The sequence below is a fragment of the Phasianus colchicus genome, chromosome 3 (genome assembly GCF_987193195.1).
Source record: "Phasianus colchicus chromosome 3, bPhaCol1.hap1.1, whole genome shotgun sequence".
Taxonomy (NCBI): Eukaryota; Metazoa; Chordata; class Aves; order Galliformes; family Phasianidae; genus Phasianus; species Phasianus colchicus.
In genome coordinates this window covers 53520963-53534335 of record NC_143438.1, presented here as the reverse complement: position 1 = coordinate 53534335, position 13373 = coordinate 53520963, and the positions used below count along the sequence as shown (strand labels likewise).

At 41.3% G+C, this 13373-nt stretch overlaps 1 protein-coding gene across 20 annotated transcripts in view; it reads right to left on the bottom strand.

Annotated features, from left to right (window-relative positions):
- DTNA (dystrobrevin alpha) overlaps window positions 1–13373 on the bottom strand; it is a 213392-nt gene that overhangs the window by 40879 nt on the left and 159140 nt on the right. For 14 of the 20 annotated variants that reach the window (XM_090137550.1, XM_090137551.1, XM_090137547.1 and 11 more), the window contains 4 exons: window positions 10854–11020; window positions 8367–8491; window positions 3799–3879; window positions 1862–1951 (listed from right to left, as the gene is read on the bottom strand). In XM_090137550.1, coding sequence (XP_089993676.1) covers window positions 1862–1951; window positions 3799–3879; window positions 8367–8491; window positions 10854–11020 — 463 coding nt within the window. The remainder of the gene's footprint in view (window positions 1–1861; window positions 1952–3798; window positions 3880–8366; window positions 8492–10853; window positions 11021–13373) is intronic. The other 6 variants (XM_090137549.1, XM_090137553.1, XM_090137548.1 and 3 more) reach the window with 1 other exon arrangement.

Genomic DNA, 13373 nt, shown 5'->3' with positions numbered 1-13373 from the left:
GTCATTACAACATATGTCTATCATTTGGTATTTGGGAGAAAATCAGTGATTTTTTGTTCCTTCTTTACTAAGATAAGTGCTTTAAAGTTCATAAGCTGTACAGACAGGGGTAAAGGACTCAGCTGAGCACACTGTACTGCTAATATCAATTTGCACACCGTGTACATTTAAAAGAAAGGCAATTGTTATGGCAAACTTCTCATTAACATTCACTCAATCATGGCTCAAACTGAGCAAGCAGACTATGATGCAGAAGTGGACTGATGAAACTAAGAAGCATCTCAAGGAAAGCATAAATCTGTCTTCCTTTGTGCTCTGAAGTAATTGTGTATCCATCCAAAGCTCAATTAAACTGCAAATAACATATCATGTTTTGTCACCTTTCAGCTGTTCCCATAACTTATCATTATATTTGCTAGTTATCAAAGATCTTCTCTTTAATAAGATTCTTCTTCCCAGTCCTTTTCTCTTGTCCACCCAAGAATTCAGAAATGAAGAGCATGGTTTGCTGCATTTATGCTACCATATTCATTTCTAGCAGCAGAGTGACTTGGTGTGCTGTATTCAGTGTTTCCTGCTACGGAGAAAGACTGGTTGTGAATGGCAATGCTCTTACATGAATGCAGCTATCTGAAACAAATACCACAGGAATGCTACAAACGAGAGTTTGTGCCAACTCACTTTTGCACAAACTATCTAATTACATAAAAACTTTCTTCGAAGCAATCTGAAGCCACTAAACCAGACTGCAACACACATGAAAGTAACCATAAGTTGCCTGCAGTGAAAACAGATAGCGGATTTACCCTTGATTATGTTCAGTTAGAAATTCTACCCTAGGTTTGTACAATTTTTATTATAACATGAATCACCGAGCATTTAATATGAAATCAGCAGAACTGCAAACAAGGCTGTCAAAGTCTGTTTCTCTGATGTATGAGAGGATGAGCTTCCACTAATGAGGCCTGATTCTCCCAGAGCAATAATAACAGTAAAACCTACAAGAACGAACGAAGATACTGTTATTAGTTTAATACAGATTGAAGAAGTTGGCATTTAGGAAAAAAGTACCTTTGTCTCAGTACTTTCTCATTGAATTATAGCTAATCTCATGCACTAATCAAAGAAAAAAAGAAAGGCTGTTACACTCCACAGTAAAAACTTGGGAAATTGTTCTTGTCCAGTTGGGTACTTTTACGTAACATGAATTTGGCTCTCCCTGCAGGTCACTACAATGAGAGAGAGAGCTGGGGGAAGAGCATCAGCCAGAAGCACTGGTCCACCCCTGAAGCTCCCTGAGTAAATGGAAGGTTTTCACTAACTTCAGGAGGATATACACCTGCCTTTCTGTGGCCATTTTGAAAAGCAAAGCAAAGTGGTTCGGGGAGGGTTATTGGCAAGCAGCACTAACTGCTGACCGCTAACTCTCAGCAGCAAGAGCTGTGGACAAGGGTGGGCAGGCTGGCTGTGGGACTTGGAATCACTTCCAGACTCTTCTGCGAGCCTCTTTCATGCCTCTGTCAGGAATAAACCCAGGAAGTCATGCACTGAAGACGCAAACATAGAGGTGCATTTTTTGGCTTTCAAAAACAATGTGTCCAACCTCCTCCAGATGCATAATATTAATCCTATGTGAAAAGGTGAAATGAAAGATTAGTGCTGTGCGAAAGCAAGGAAAGTTGGCAAAGCCCATAGCCAGCAGGAAGTCTAATCAAAAGAATAATTAGAGCCATAAGAAATCCTCTAGCCCGCCAGAGCCCTTCTTTAAAGACTATCTTTAGTAATTGAGCAGAATTGCTAATGATTTAGTGCATGAGCTACAGAACTATGGCAGTTAGTGGGTTAGTGCTCTCATACTGACCGTGAATTGTTGTGAAGCTGATTTACATACAGCTTTATAAGAGAATGCTCATCAGCCACAGGACTGGCTACATTTATACCCCCAAGTAACCTGAATGATTCAAACAATGAAACCTTGTTAATACTCCAAAAAGTAAGCACAGACAATAGTGTGTTCACAGTGAATTCTTCAAAATAAATGCAACTTATAACCACTTCGAAAGAACACTGACTTGATGGTTTGTAGGTGTTTGTTATTTTTTTTTTTTTTTAATAAATAGATGCAATTGAAATGTATACGAGTTAAAATAATGACAATAAGCTGTGAAGCTCTTAAAATGCAGTTAGGGAAATGAAACAAAGGTTACAATAGCACTTATTACACAGAATTGTTTTATGTATCAGGGTATTGTTAGCTCAAAAAAAAGCCAGAACCAACCATTGCATCATGGAAACTTTCAAGGTATAAGGACCATACTGCGTGCTTAGTCTGAGTACCTATGGTTGTGGGTTTTGCCTCCTGCCTTCAGGGGATTCTCCATCAATCAGTTCTTCCTTCAGAAGGAAAATAATTCTAATGGCCCAGAGATTACCTACATTTAGTCCTGACATGTAGGTAGTCAGCTCAACTACTGAAGGAGATAAAAGTAAAATTATCAGGAATTTTTCACATATAAAAAAATAAATGTTGCACAGAAAACTGTGCTGTAATTATTGCTGCAGGTTGTTGACATACAGGGCAAAGCGTACTTCTTTTGAAAGGGACTTCTTGGGCATAAATAGAAGCAATAGCTATACTCTTAGTATTGCTTTTAATGACCTGTCTTGGAGAAGCCACAGATGAGATTATTCTGCCTTGCCCCAGAACATAAAATCCCATATATGCCAACTCTAGAAACAAAATTTGCATTTGCAGTCTCACTGTCCGTGCAGGTAGCAGACTAAGGGGCTGCTTTGGGGCCAGCTTTCAAAAAGCATTTCAGATGTATCCAGCAGCCTTCTGCACTAAGATAACAATGAAAGTTTACGGTTTATAGCTCCCAGTACCAAAGTCCATAAATCGAAGTAGTAAGCAAACATCTTTACTTTGACATCTCAGTATTGTACACTGAGGATTTCTATTCTGTGTTAGAAAAGGTATCCATGCATACCCACAGACTGTGTTTGGTTATTAGGGAACACTGAAGCACTGACAAATATGGCAAGAACCAGGCAATAAAATGCACCTGAGGAAGACGTATCACTCATCTTCCCCAGTATAGCAAGATGTTATTTTTCTGCCACTTTTTCATCTATGTACATTGGTAAGCTTACACAGAGATTGGTGGGTGAAAAAGCCAGCAAATGCTACATGTGTATTTTGGACATATGAGCCAAAATACTGGGCCAAAATGTACACACTCAGCTGCAAGCACCTTTTCTTTGGGATTAATGTTGTTGATCGCTCTTCTCTGTATTGTTTCCCAAACACTCTGTCTTGTTTCCAAGACAGCTCTTTCTCTCTTGTAACCCTTCAAAAAAATCTGAATGGCTTAACAGAAGGAAGGACGCCTTGCTATGTTATGAGAATGAACACATTTTCCCTTTGTTCATATCACATCTTGCAGTATGATGCAACTGCTCCTAGTAGGTAATGGTATGTTCCAACTTCTGTATCCACAGTGCTGCAACATCTACAAAATGTCTAAAGAGGCCCATTCTCAGCCTCTGTCAGTGGATTACTGAGTTGCATTTGAGCACATTCAGTAGAACGTAAGGGTCCAAATAACAACCAGAGCTCTGCATTCAATTGTGAGGAGCTTGGAGTGCCCCTTCCCCATCTCTCCACCTGGATATCTGGGTATTTTTCTGTTCACATCTGCTAATTTTATTTTGCCTTTTTTTGAGGAGGGAAATTAGAAGTGGAAACCTCTACCACCCTCATATAGTGATTTAACATAAATTAAAGTAACAACTCACCTTCTGTTGGCAAAGGGACTTCCTGAGGGAACAGAGTGGGAGAAGAGTGTGTCATTCATGCTGGTTACAGGTCGGGGGGGCCTAAAAGAAGGTAAAATATCTAGTTGCATTCATTTGTTACAGAACAATCAAACAGCAACAGTATTTACAGATAATTAAATAAGTTTCTTGTTTAAATTAACGATACGGCTGGCATCATCTGTTTTAAGTAATAGTTCAAAATTAAAGATGCTGTGTTTTTAACCAAAAGTTGATAAAAACACATCATTACTTACATCTAGCAGGAAATAAAAGTTTTATGTGTTCTGAGGTGAGTTTTAAACAATTCTCTTGATTTTGTTCCCGATTTGGCAAACCAACTCCTTCCAGAGCTTGTAGTTTGTGGTGCAGACAGTGCATTCAACTAACCAGGCTGAGCACCAGCAGCAGGTTAGCTGTGGCAGCATGGAGGTCTGCATGAGGCCATTGCTAATAAATTACACAGCTTTTCTCAGATTTATTCACAGCACTGCGCTCCATATCCCCACAGTGACCACTACGTATCCATACGCCTCAGTGTCCCATAAAAATACTTGTAGTACCAAACTGCCTTAAGTTCAAAGCTTTTCAATTGGGGTTTATTATACCCCTAAATCAAAATTTCAAATCAGTTTCTAGTTTTAAAAGGACCTATTAATAATGATGGTTTTATTATTACATTTTTTATTTCCCACTCTTACTAAAAATGAAATGAGAAAGAATATTTCCTCTGCTTTCTTTTATTGTCTCCTCTTAAAAACATTTTGTGCATAATCTTTTTTTTTGTGTCCATCAAAGCAAATTTTTCCCTTCTTAATGGACTTCTTACACAACACTAGGTAAAAGATAAGGATGCTTTGGAAAGAACAGATAATATGATAGTAAATCAAAGAGTTTTCAGATATAAGTGGAACATGAAGCCATATACAGACCAGGCTGTAAACTGCCTGGATTTCAAGTTGGTCATGATTCCCTTTAAGCTCTGTGGAAGATCTGTCTTGCTTTCTGAATTTTGCAAATTCAATTTTTTTCAAATTCTTCAAACTCTCAAATTTTTCAAACTCTTTGTAAGAAACAAAGAAAATCAGTTCTGCACAGAAGTGAACTATTAATATATATTTTCACTTTTACTTTGTTACCATTCAAAAACAAGCACAAATACCTTCTTTGGCGAATACCAATGGATTTCTCAGCACGAAAATACCACACTGATTTTAAAGAAATTTAAAACTGGGAATAGAAAGATATACAATTCTGCATACTTATGGGACAATATACTTTTTAGCCAGTGTCTTCTGACCCACAGGCAAAATTGCAGATCTAGTCAGTAAGAAATTTGTTTTAGGAACAACTGTGTGTCCTATGTACTTATCTCTGGATGAAAAAGTGTTAAGTATTATTTTCTGTAAACTGCTTCATCAGAGCTAGGAAGAGCTTGGGTGAGGCCATGATGGGTGATCCCATAATAATGGCAAGGCCTCTGTAGGATGAGCCTTGTGATTCAGAGATTTGAAAAGAAACATGGAGAGAATACTTGGAAACTAACAGGTAAGCAACTGGTGAGTTGTTGGGTGGGAACTGTAATGATTTAGGAGCAACTACTGATCTGCTGCTTTCTCAATTTTCACAGTGTAACCACTGTCCAGCAAATACATTCAAACTCATAACTGAGCAGCCTTTCTGAAAGACGGGTCTAGCCCAAGGCTGTGCAGTCCTAGATGCCAAAGAGGACAGGAGGAGAGGATGTCTTCCAATGCTCCCCTAGAGAGGAGGCAGGAGGGGTTTGGCAGAGCTTGAGTTGCACTCTGCCTGGCACTCCATTCACTCCTTCTGATTGTGTGGAAGTGAGTACACTGCATCCATGAAATTCAGCAGATCATTACATCTGTGCTTCAGGTTCATGTCTTTTCTAAGTTTTATCTCAAAGTCAGCGTGGAAGGGAAGGTTTCTAAATTCTAGAAAAGTTCTTCCAATATGTCTTTGCATTCAAAGACAATGATTGTGTTGCCGACTCCTATAAAAAGTTAGAGATTGGTAATGAGATCATGGAATTTTCTCGAGCTATTTTCCTCCAACAAGTGTACTAAAGTAGAAAAATACTCACCAAGTATCTCTTTTGCAGCCAAAATGAAATGGAAAAGAGAAAATTAATTAAATTACCAGTTTGAAAAATATGTGATTTAAGTACAGCATTGGACAATCTCCATTCCTATGACCCTGATTTTCTAAAAACCAAGACAGTCTCTATGCATAAAAGGTCTCTGACACTGCTTATATATGCAGAGTTACTCTTGTGTACAGGTGTCTCTAAACTCCAAGGCTTTGCTAAACTTTTGTGATTAGAATGTTTGTCAATTCTTATATCAAGAAAACTTAAAATGAATCTGAGCTTTCCCAAATCATGTTTCCGCAAGGTTGATGCCCACTGTCACTGTTCCTCAAGCTTAGCTTAAATATCAAATGGATGTTTAAACACACCTACAAAGACCTATAAAAGTTGGTGATGTGGTAAAACAAGAACAGCATCCCTTGTGGTAAAACAAGGGAAAACTATTACCTACTGACTATAAATGCAAATCTCTCAAAGGTTATTTCTAAACTTTTGAAAGTGAGTGATTATGCTCTCTGATAAAAAGTGAACTGGTGATACTCAGTCAACTTTCTCAAGGAGGCAAAAAACACTTAAAACAATACAACCTAAAAATGCTACACAATAGTGCACACAATAGCCTAACCATGTGACCATAGTAAAAGAAAAAATAAGAACAGGAATTTTACAAAATGCTCCTTGCTTGTCTGAACTATCCTAGTGATGTCCAAAATAATGCTCCCACTGGCTTGGATGCAAACAGTGTTGGGACACTGCAGAACGTATTTGAAAATCCCTCTGATCAAGCCGCTTGTCTCTGCAGACTACGGTCTTTTTTGCTGCCAATCTTAGCCATAGAAAAGCAAAATCTCCCCTTTGTAATTCCTCTATCAGATTAACTACATATTGAAAACTATTCTAAATGAGCCTTAGATATATTACTTAATTGAAACTCTTGTGTGGCTCCAGTAAAACAGAAAAATCCTGCCGCCCTTCTGTCTGCTACCACTCCTAAGTGAAAGAACGATAAACAGCAAAGACAGTATAGTAATGCAGAGAGTATTTGTCCTCATTTAAGGAAGAAACTACTAAAAAAAAGATATGTTTTGTTGCCAGAATTCTTCCATTAAATGCCCGTATAAAAACCTTTTTGCCTGGATTCTCGCCCAGAGCTGTTTCTCTCAACTTCCATTATGTTTAAAAATAAAAATCACATTGGCAAGAAGTTATTCTCATTGAGGTACCGTGGCGTATTTCTCCCCTCAGTTAATTTATGTGAATTATGCTGTAGATCATGCTACCTCCACAACTTACAGGTTTTTCACTCACATCCCATTATAGCCAATATAGCTATATTGCCTTCAATCTACGGATAAAGAGAAATTCTATCATAAAACAAAATAGATGGTGGCTCATTCTCACATCCAATCACTCTAAATTATGCTCATATAGCTAGGAAGAAGGGAAGGTGTTAATTTTGCAGCAAAGACTTGGAACAGATCCTAATCAATTACAGTACCTTCTTCTTCCCTTACCTAACTGCACTCAGCCCACTCACAGCAGTCCAGCTTTTACTTGCTGCCATCTTCCAACATGCCCTGAGGCCTCAGAGGCCCTCAGCCACCAGGGAATGGAGGCTTCTGTTTTGGTTCCATGCTTCCTGGCTTTCCAAATCTGCCTTGAGACATGAATGGCCCAATTCTGCCCTGTGACATTACCACTGCCTCAACCAGCACAGCCAGGCTTTCACACCAGGCACAGGAAGAGTTCAGCAAATCCATCTCTGGCTGATGTGCTCCAAAGAGCACCTCCACGAGGAGCTGTGCAGGCAGTAGGTGACAGCTGAGCCTTACAGCAACTTGGCACTGCCTAGCTGCCGGGGCACCTCTAGTCTAAAGAGCTTTTAGGCCTTGGAAGATTTCTAAAACCACACGAAGAAGGATACAAAAATGTAAAGATAACAGGCCTATCAACTAAAGATGGAACTTATGCACTCATACAGCTGGTCCTTGAGGTCAGTTGACGTCGCAGCTTCACTGAAGTCAGTGAGAACTCTGACGCTGAATTAAAAAAAAACAGTCATTCTACTTTTCTCTGGTGGCTTGTATCACTGCCTTTAACACACTGAGCTTAGGTGCCTACAAACTAATGTTCTAAGCATGAACACATCCCAAAGTGCTGAAACTGTATGAAATTGCATCTTCTCTACTTCTGAAGGGAACAGGGACATATCACCATTGTGTCCCATACTTGATTATATGTACATATTTCACCAATCTTCTAGTGAAGACACACCAGAAGCACATTTTTGTACTAATTATCTCTATCAGCAGATTTGCACTTGTGATGCATTGAACTTGGTAATAACACAGCTGCCTCCTGCTCTATTCAGACCATCTAGACTAGGTGTAAGCAAGCCCCACAACAAAGCTTACTTTCTCTAGAGCACACAGATACTTACACAATATGAGCCAGGTTTAGAGGTTTTTCAGGCTGGTCAGGGAACATTGGGTGCAAAGGTTCACGGCTGGAAGCACAGCTTAAAGACTTGCTAAGTGCATTAGTTAGCTTCTTAGCAGGTGATTTCTGGGAGGAACAAGGAAGGTAGAGGTAATGTGGACAAGTAAGGTACAAACTGTTTCTGCTGTAGGACGCACAAAACAACAGGAAGCTCTACTGCTTACATCAATATGACTGACATTCTCCTGTCCCCTCCCACCCCACTCTGGTAAGCCAAAGACCATTCAGATTGGAAAAAAGATTGCTCTTACCTTCAGCTGCCTTCAGAGAAGGCTCTGGGGGGGTATATCTATACAGACAGGTGCAATTGCCACGGGTCCCTGCAACGCTGTGCTCAGGAAAAGCTGAAGGTAGGGCAGTACAAAGGGAGGTCTCTCAGGCTGGAGGTGGCCATACCTCACCAGCTGGCAATGTGAGCTGAACCCATTTGTTCGTGCCTGTCTGTATAGTTTACTGTACAAGACACCATCCACTTTCTAGCTGGGGGCCAGGTACAGAGTTGCTACGTTCTTTCTCCCTTTCACAAGCATTTCCCTCCTCAGCTCAGCACCTTATTGCTATAAAGCTCATCGTCACCTCCCTGTTACACTGGTAAATGAACCAGGACATGGGAAATTTCACACAGATCTGGCCAGAATCGTACCAACAGCATGTGAGAAGAAGCTGACATACTGTCATTGCCACCAAAAGACTGAAAGGCTTTGTGCAGAAAGCATGAGTTCCAGCCTCAAATCCCACTTATCTTCAACAGTACTCATCTAAAAAATCAACACACTCTGCTTTAGTTTTGTTTGAGCACTCCTTGCTTGGAGACTGTTTTAGGCTTTGTGAGAGATTCTTGGGGAATCCAATTCACCTCTCTGTGACTCAGCTTCTCAGCCGGTTAAACCCAGGCTGATGATCCTTACAACTTTTCCTCCCCCACAAAAAACAACAACAACAAAAAAAAAACAACAAAAAAACAACAACAAAAAAAAACAGCTCAGCAGGATGAAATTTAAAAGTGCTTTGAGAAGTTAGCAAGAGAGGTATTGTATATGTGTACATGCATGCCACATGAGGTTATTACTGTAATCAATGTAATAATGAAATATTTCTATTACACAATTCCAACCTAAATATATAAAATTCAGGCTTTTTCTCTCATATTATAAATACAATTTTACTCTGAATTCAGATCAGTCGATCTCCACCATGTATATTAACACCTTTAACCTGCATGGGGAGCTTGATATAGATTTATTATGGATAACACTAACCCGTTTTGAATGAATGCTAATGATCACTATAGAAAGGCTATTTCATACTTGAAGGAAAATGTTTGCTTCTGCCTATGAGACATTTGAAACCATAAGGTATAGTCATGTTTTCTCTTCTGATGAGCAGAAATCTTATGTGTCAAAATTTCTTGCCTATAACTAGAGTTCTTTTGCTACCAAGCCAAAAATGGTTTTATAGCACAGATTGCTGTAAGTGGAGCCAGAGCTAGGTAGCTGGCATCCCCTTATTCAGAGACCAAGCTCAAGTCATTGTGTCTATGCAAAAAGCAGCAATTAAGACCCACAAAAACATTCACAGACCCAGATCTGCTCTGAGGCACTGCAGGGCCATGTGACTGGCATACAGAGCAAATCACATCAGATTTAACCCTTGCTGGCTCCATCAACAGTAAGACTGCTCCTTTAGAGATGTTAAGTTTCAGAGCTTTGTTAAGAAGCATACAAAAAGCACTGTATGCATGTGAGTTGTTGCCTCACTTATCATTTTCTTTTATAACAATTGTGCTTTTGTCATATTTGAGATCAGCCAGGATTTGTCTGCTGGTCTCTGGCTGAGCACCCTGATGGACGGGAGGCTCAGGGACCAAGGGGTGTCTCCAACCCCAGGAGAGTGCAGCCACCACACCTGAAGCCCTGAAAAGGGTAAGGTAGCTGTCAGTGTTTCTGTGCCAGCTTAGAAAAAGTATTTAATGATAAAAAGGCTGAAGTCTGCTTTTCTCCACAATAAACACTGCCATGGATGGATCTAAGCCTATGACCATGCTCAAATCTACCAGGACCACCCCGAAATCTACATATATTCTGTAACCACTTGGCTGAAAATACTGATGAGCCAGCGTTAAGCCACTTCACCTACAGAGAGCCAGCAGTGCCCAACAGGGACAGCTGGGGTCAGTCCCATGGGGGCAGGAGGACTTACTGTGCGGCTGGCGCTCTGCTCCGGGCCCCCGGCGCTGCAGGCCTGCAGCACGGCTGTCACACACGCAGCCTGAATCCACGCTCCAGAAAGTCTGTTCCCACCTCTGTGCTCTCCCACCAGCTCCCTGGTGCAACTTCCCCGACAGGCTGCTGATCCCAACCGGCAGTCCCTGCCGGGAGCCCCCACTCCAAGGCAAAGCGCCTGCGGCCAGGCGCAAGCCTCCCCTTACCCATGACGTGTACTCTTTCATTTGGTGCTGGTTGCTGTGGGAACCGCTGGCATGGCCTCTCCAGAAGCAGTCCTGACAGAGCTGGTAATTGTGGCATTGCTGGCAGCGGTAGCGGAACCCCATCATGCTCTCGCTGTGGCAGTAGGAACACTCAACGGGATGGAAGACTGTGGGAGAGAGACACCAAGCTTTAACCCCATGCAGAGGAACCCAAGAGAAAGCTGTTGCGAAAAATCTCTGAATGGAAGAGCGAATCTTTTTTTTTCCTACAGATCTGTGACATCAGGTGCTGTCTGTAGCTCTGGCCCATTGAGCTCTATGCACAAAAACTCACAATGAATCATGCCCCTCCGTGAATCTGGCCTGAGCCATGAGCCCTAAGCCTCTGACTTCTGCTGGACAGATACCTGTGTCTCTGCTTGCATCAGCAAGAAATATGTTCAAACTGTACCTAAGAGAATATAGGAAATACACAAGTGAGAAAATCCCCTGCAGCCTTCAGCTACACTGCTGGGGGAAGCTGAATGTTTTGCTGTGCCATTAGGAGGTAGAGCAATGCATCCCAGAGAAAATGTCAGACTTGCTGCCCAGTCACTCCAAGCACAGCAGTGTCCTCAGGCATAAAGTTGTTCTTTATTACCTCTGTCTCATCTGTACAGCTGATGTCACTTATAGGCATACAGAATTACACATTTGGCTTTGGATGTCTTATTTTGGATGTCTTATTTGGCTGCTGAAGGGAACAGCTTGGTCCTGCTCTCTGCTCCCCTCAGAAGCAGGAAGCAATGAGGATTCAAGCACTGAGCACATTAAGGCACCACTTAGGACATTCTGAACCCCTCTCCTGGCACTTCTGCTACGTGTGTGAAGGACAGCTCTTCCTCCCTCCTCACTGCACCATGTGTCAGACTTATCATAGGACACTGTACTTCTCTTTCTAACCAAACACCTGCTCTTCCCTTGTGAGGTTCAGTCTGTGAGGATTTAAATCAGTCTAAGTGTGTCAGGGTTTCATTTCCTTGCCAGAATTTCGCAGTGGAAGGGTTTGTGCTCAAGGCTGGGAAACTGCAAAGCCAGTAAGGGACAGGGATGGATGAGAAGAGCAGGAGGAAGCTGAGGGATGACAAGAACTGGAGGAAGGTGGGGTTGACTGCTGGCTCTGCAGCCAAGGAGAACTTAAGACTGTCACTTCATCCACCTTCATGCCTTTATGTGGAAAAGGGAATTAGTACAAGATGTACAAAGTCCTCAGTCTCCCGTTATCACCCAAATGACTGGACATCTCGACTTCCTCCAGGCTCGTTTACTTGTGAGAAATACATGACAAATATTTTTATTCCCCAACAGTGTGAGTATATATGATCTGTTCTACTTTCTGAGCCTTGCTTCTTTACCCCTGCACTGTCTCAAAACTTCAGTTATGCTAGAGGCAAACCTTCTGAGAAGCAGGAACACAGGAATATTCAACAAGCCCCTTACATAGCAACCTCAGAGGCAAAACACTGGGCTGAAAAATTATTTACAAAAAATCTATTTATAAAGCATAATTAGTATTTTAATGTGGATTTTGTTTTGGTATAAACTTCTTCCTTTAAATTTTCCTTTTTCTAGGTTTAACAGTACTGGAATAATGCCTATCAGCATGATTGCCTCCTGATGCCAGTGAGCAAGAAATGCCCCTTTACTAAGAACAAGTACACCTACACAAGACGGGCATTCCTTGTATTTTCTTTTTTTGGTCTATTTAATATTCACAGTGTTGGTCATTCTGGACAGCAGCAGCATGTTGGTTTGGAGCTGAGAAACTCTTCCAGAAGCACATGAGGAACTGTACAGAGTTTGTGGGGTACCATTTAATGGCTCAGTGAAATGAGAAGGCAGACTTTCCAGTTCTGCCCCTGCACTTTCAGTGTGGCAGCACTGTCTGTGTCCTAGAGAAATCATATACGAAGGGTTTGGCTGGAAGACTCCACATTTGTGAGTGTGGACTATTGCCAAGGTGCTCAAGGAGTTTTAAGACATTTCTGTCCAGAGATAAGCAATGTGTTCAACACAATAACCAAAGTAGCTAATCTTCATGGTCCTTTCCTGTCTTAATGTCTGTCATCTACTCATTTTGGGGAAGGACAATCCTCATGGAAAAAGAGCCATCTGACAGTTAATCCTCATCTTCCATACAAAAAAACCGTATGGATGAATCTGCAACTTCCTTGCTCCTTTTCATAGTATGTTGCCTGGCAGCACAGGTTTAGGAGGAGATCTTTCCTAAGGACCTCTTGGTATTCTGCACTGCACTGCCCTTCTCTTGCCAAGAATATCACATGAACGGAAACTGCCAAGATGTTCCTCCACTACTGCCATATGTCACAGCTAATAAAAGCTGTGGCCTTGAAGTATGTGAATGGATCAAATCCTATCACCCTTTGCTTATCCAAAGCACAGGAGAAGTGGACAAGATCAGGATAATTTCCAGAGCACAGCAAAATGTCACCACAAAATCACAGGACTTTAGGGGTTGAA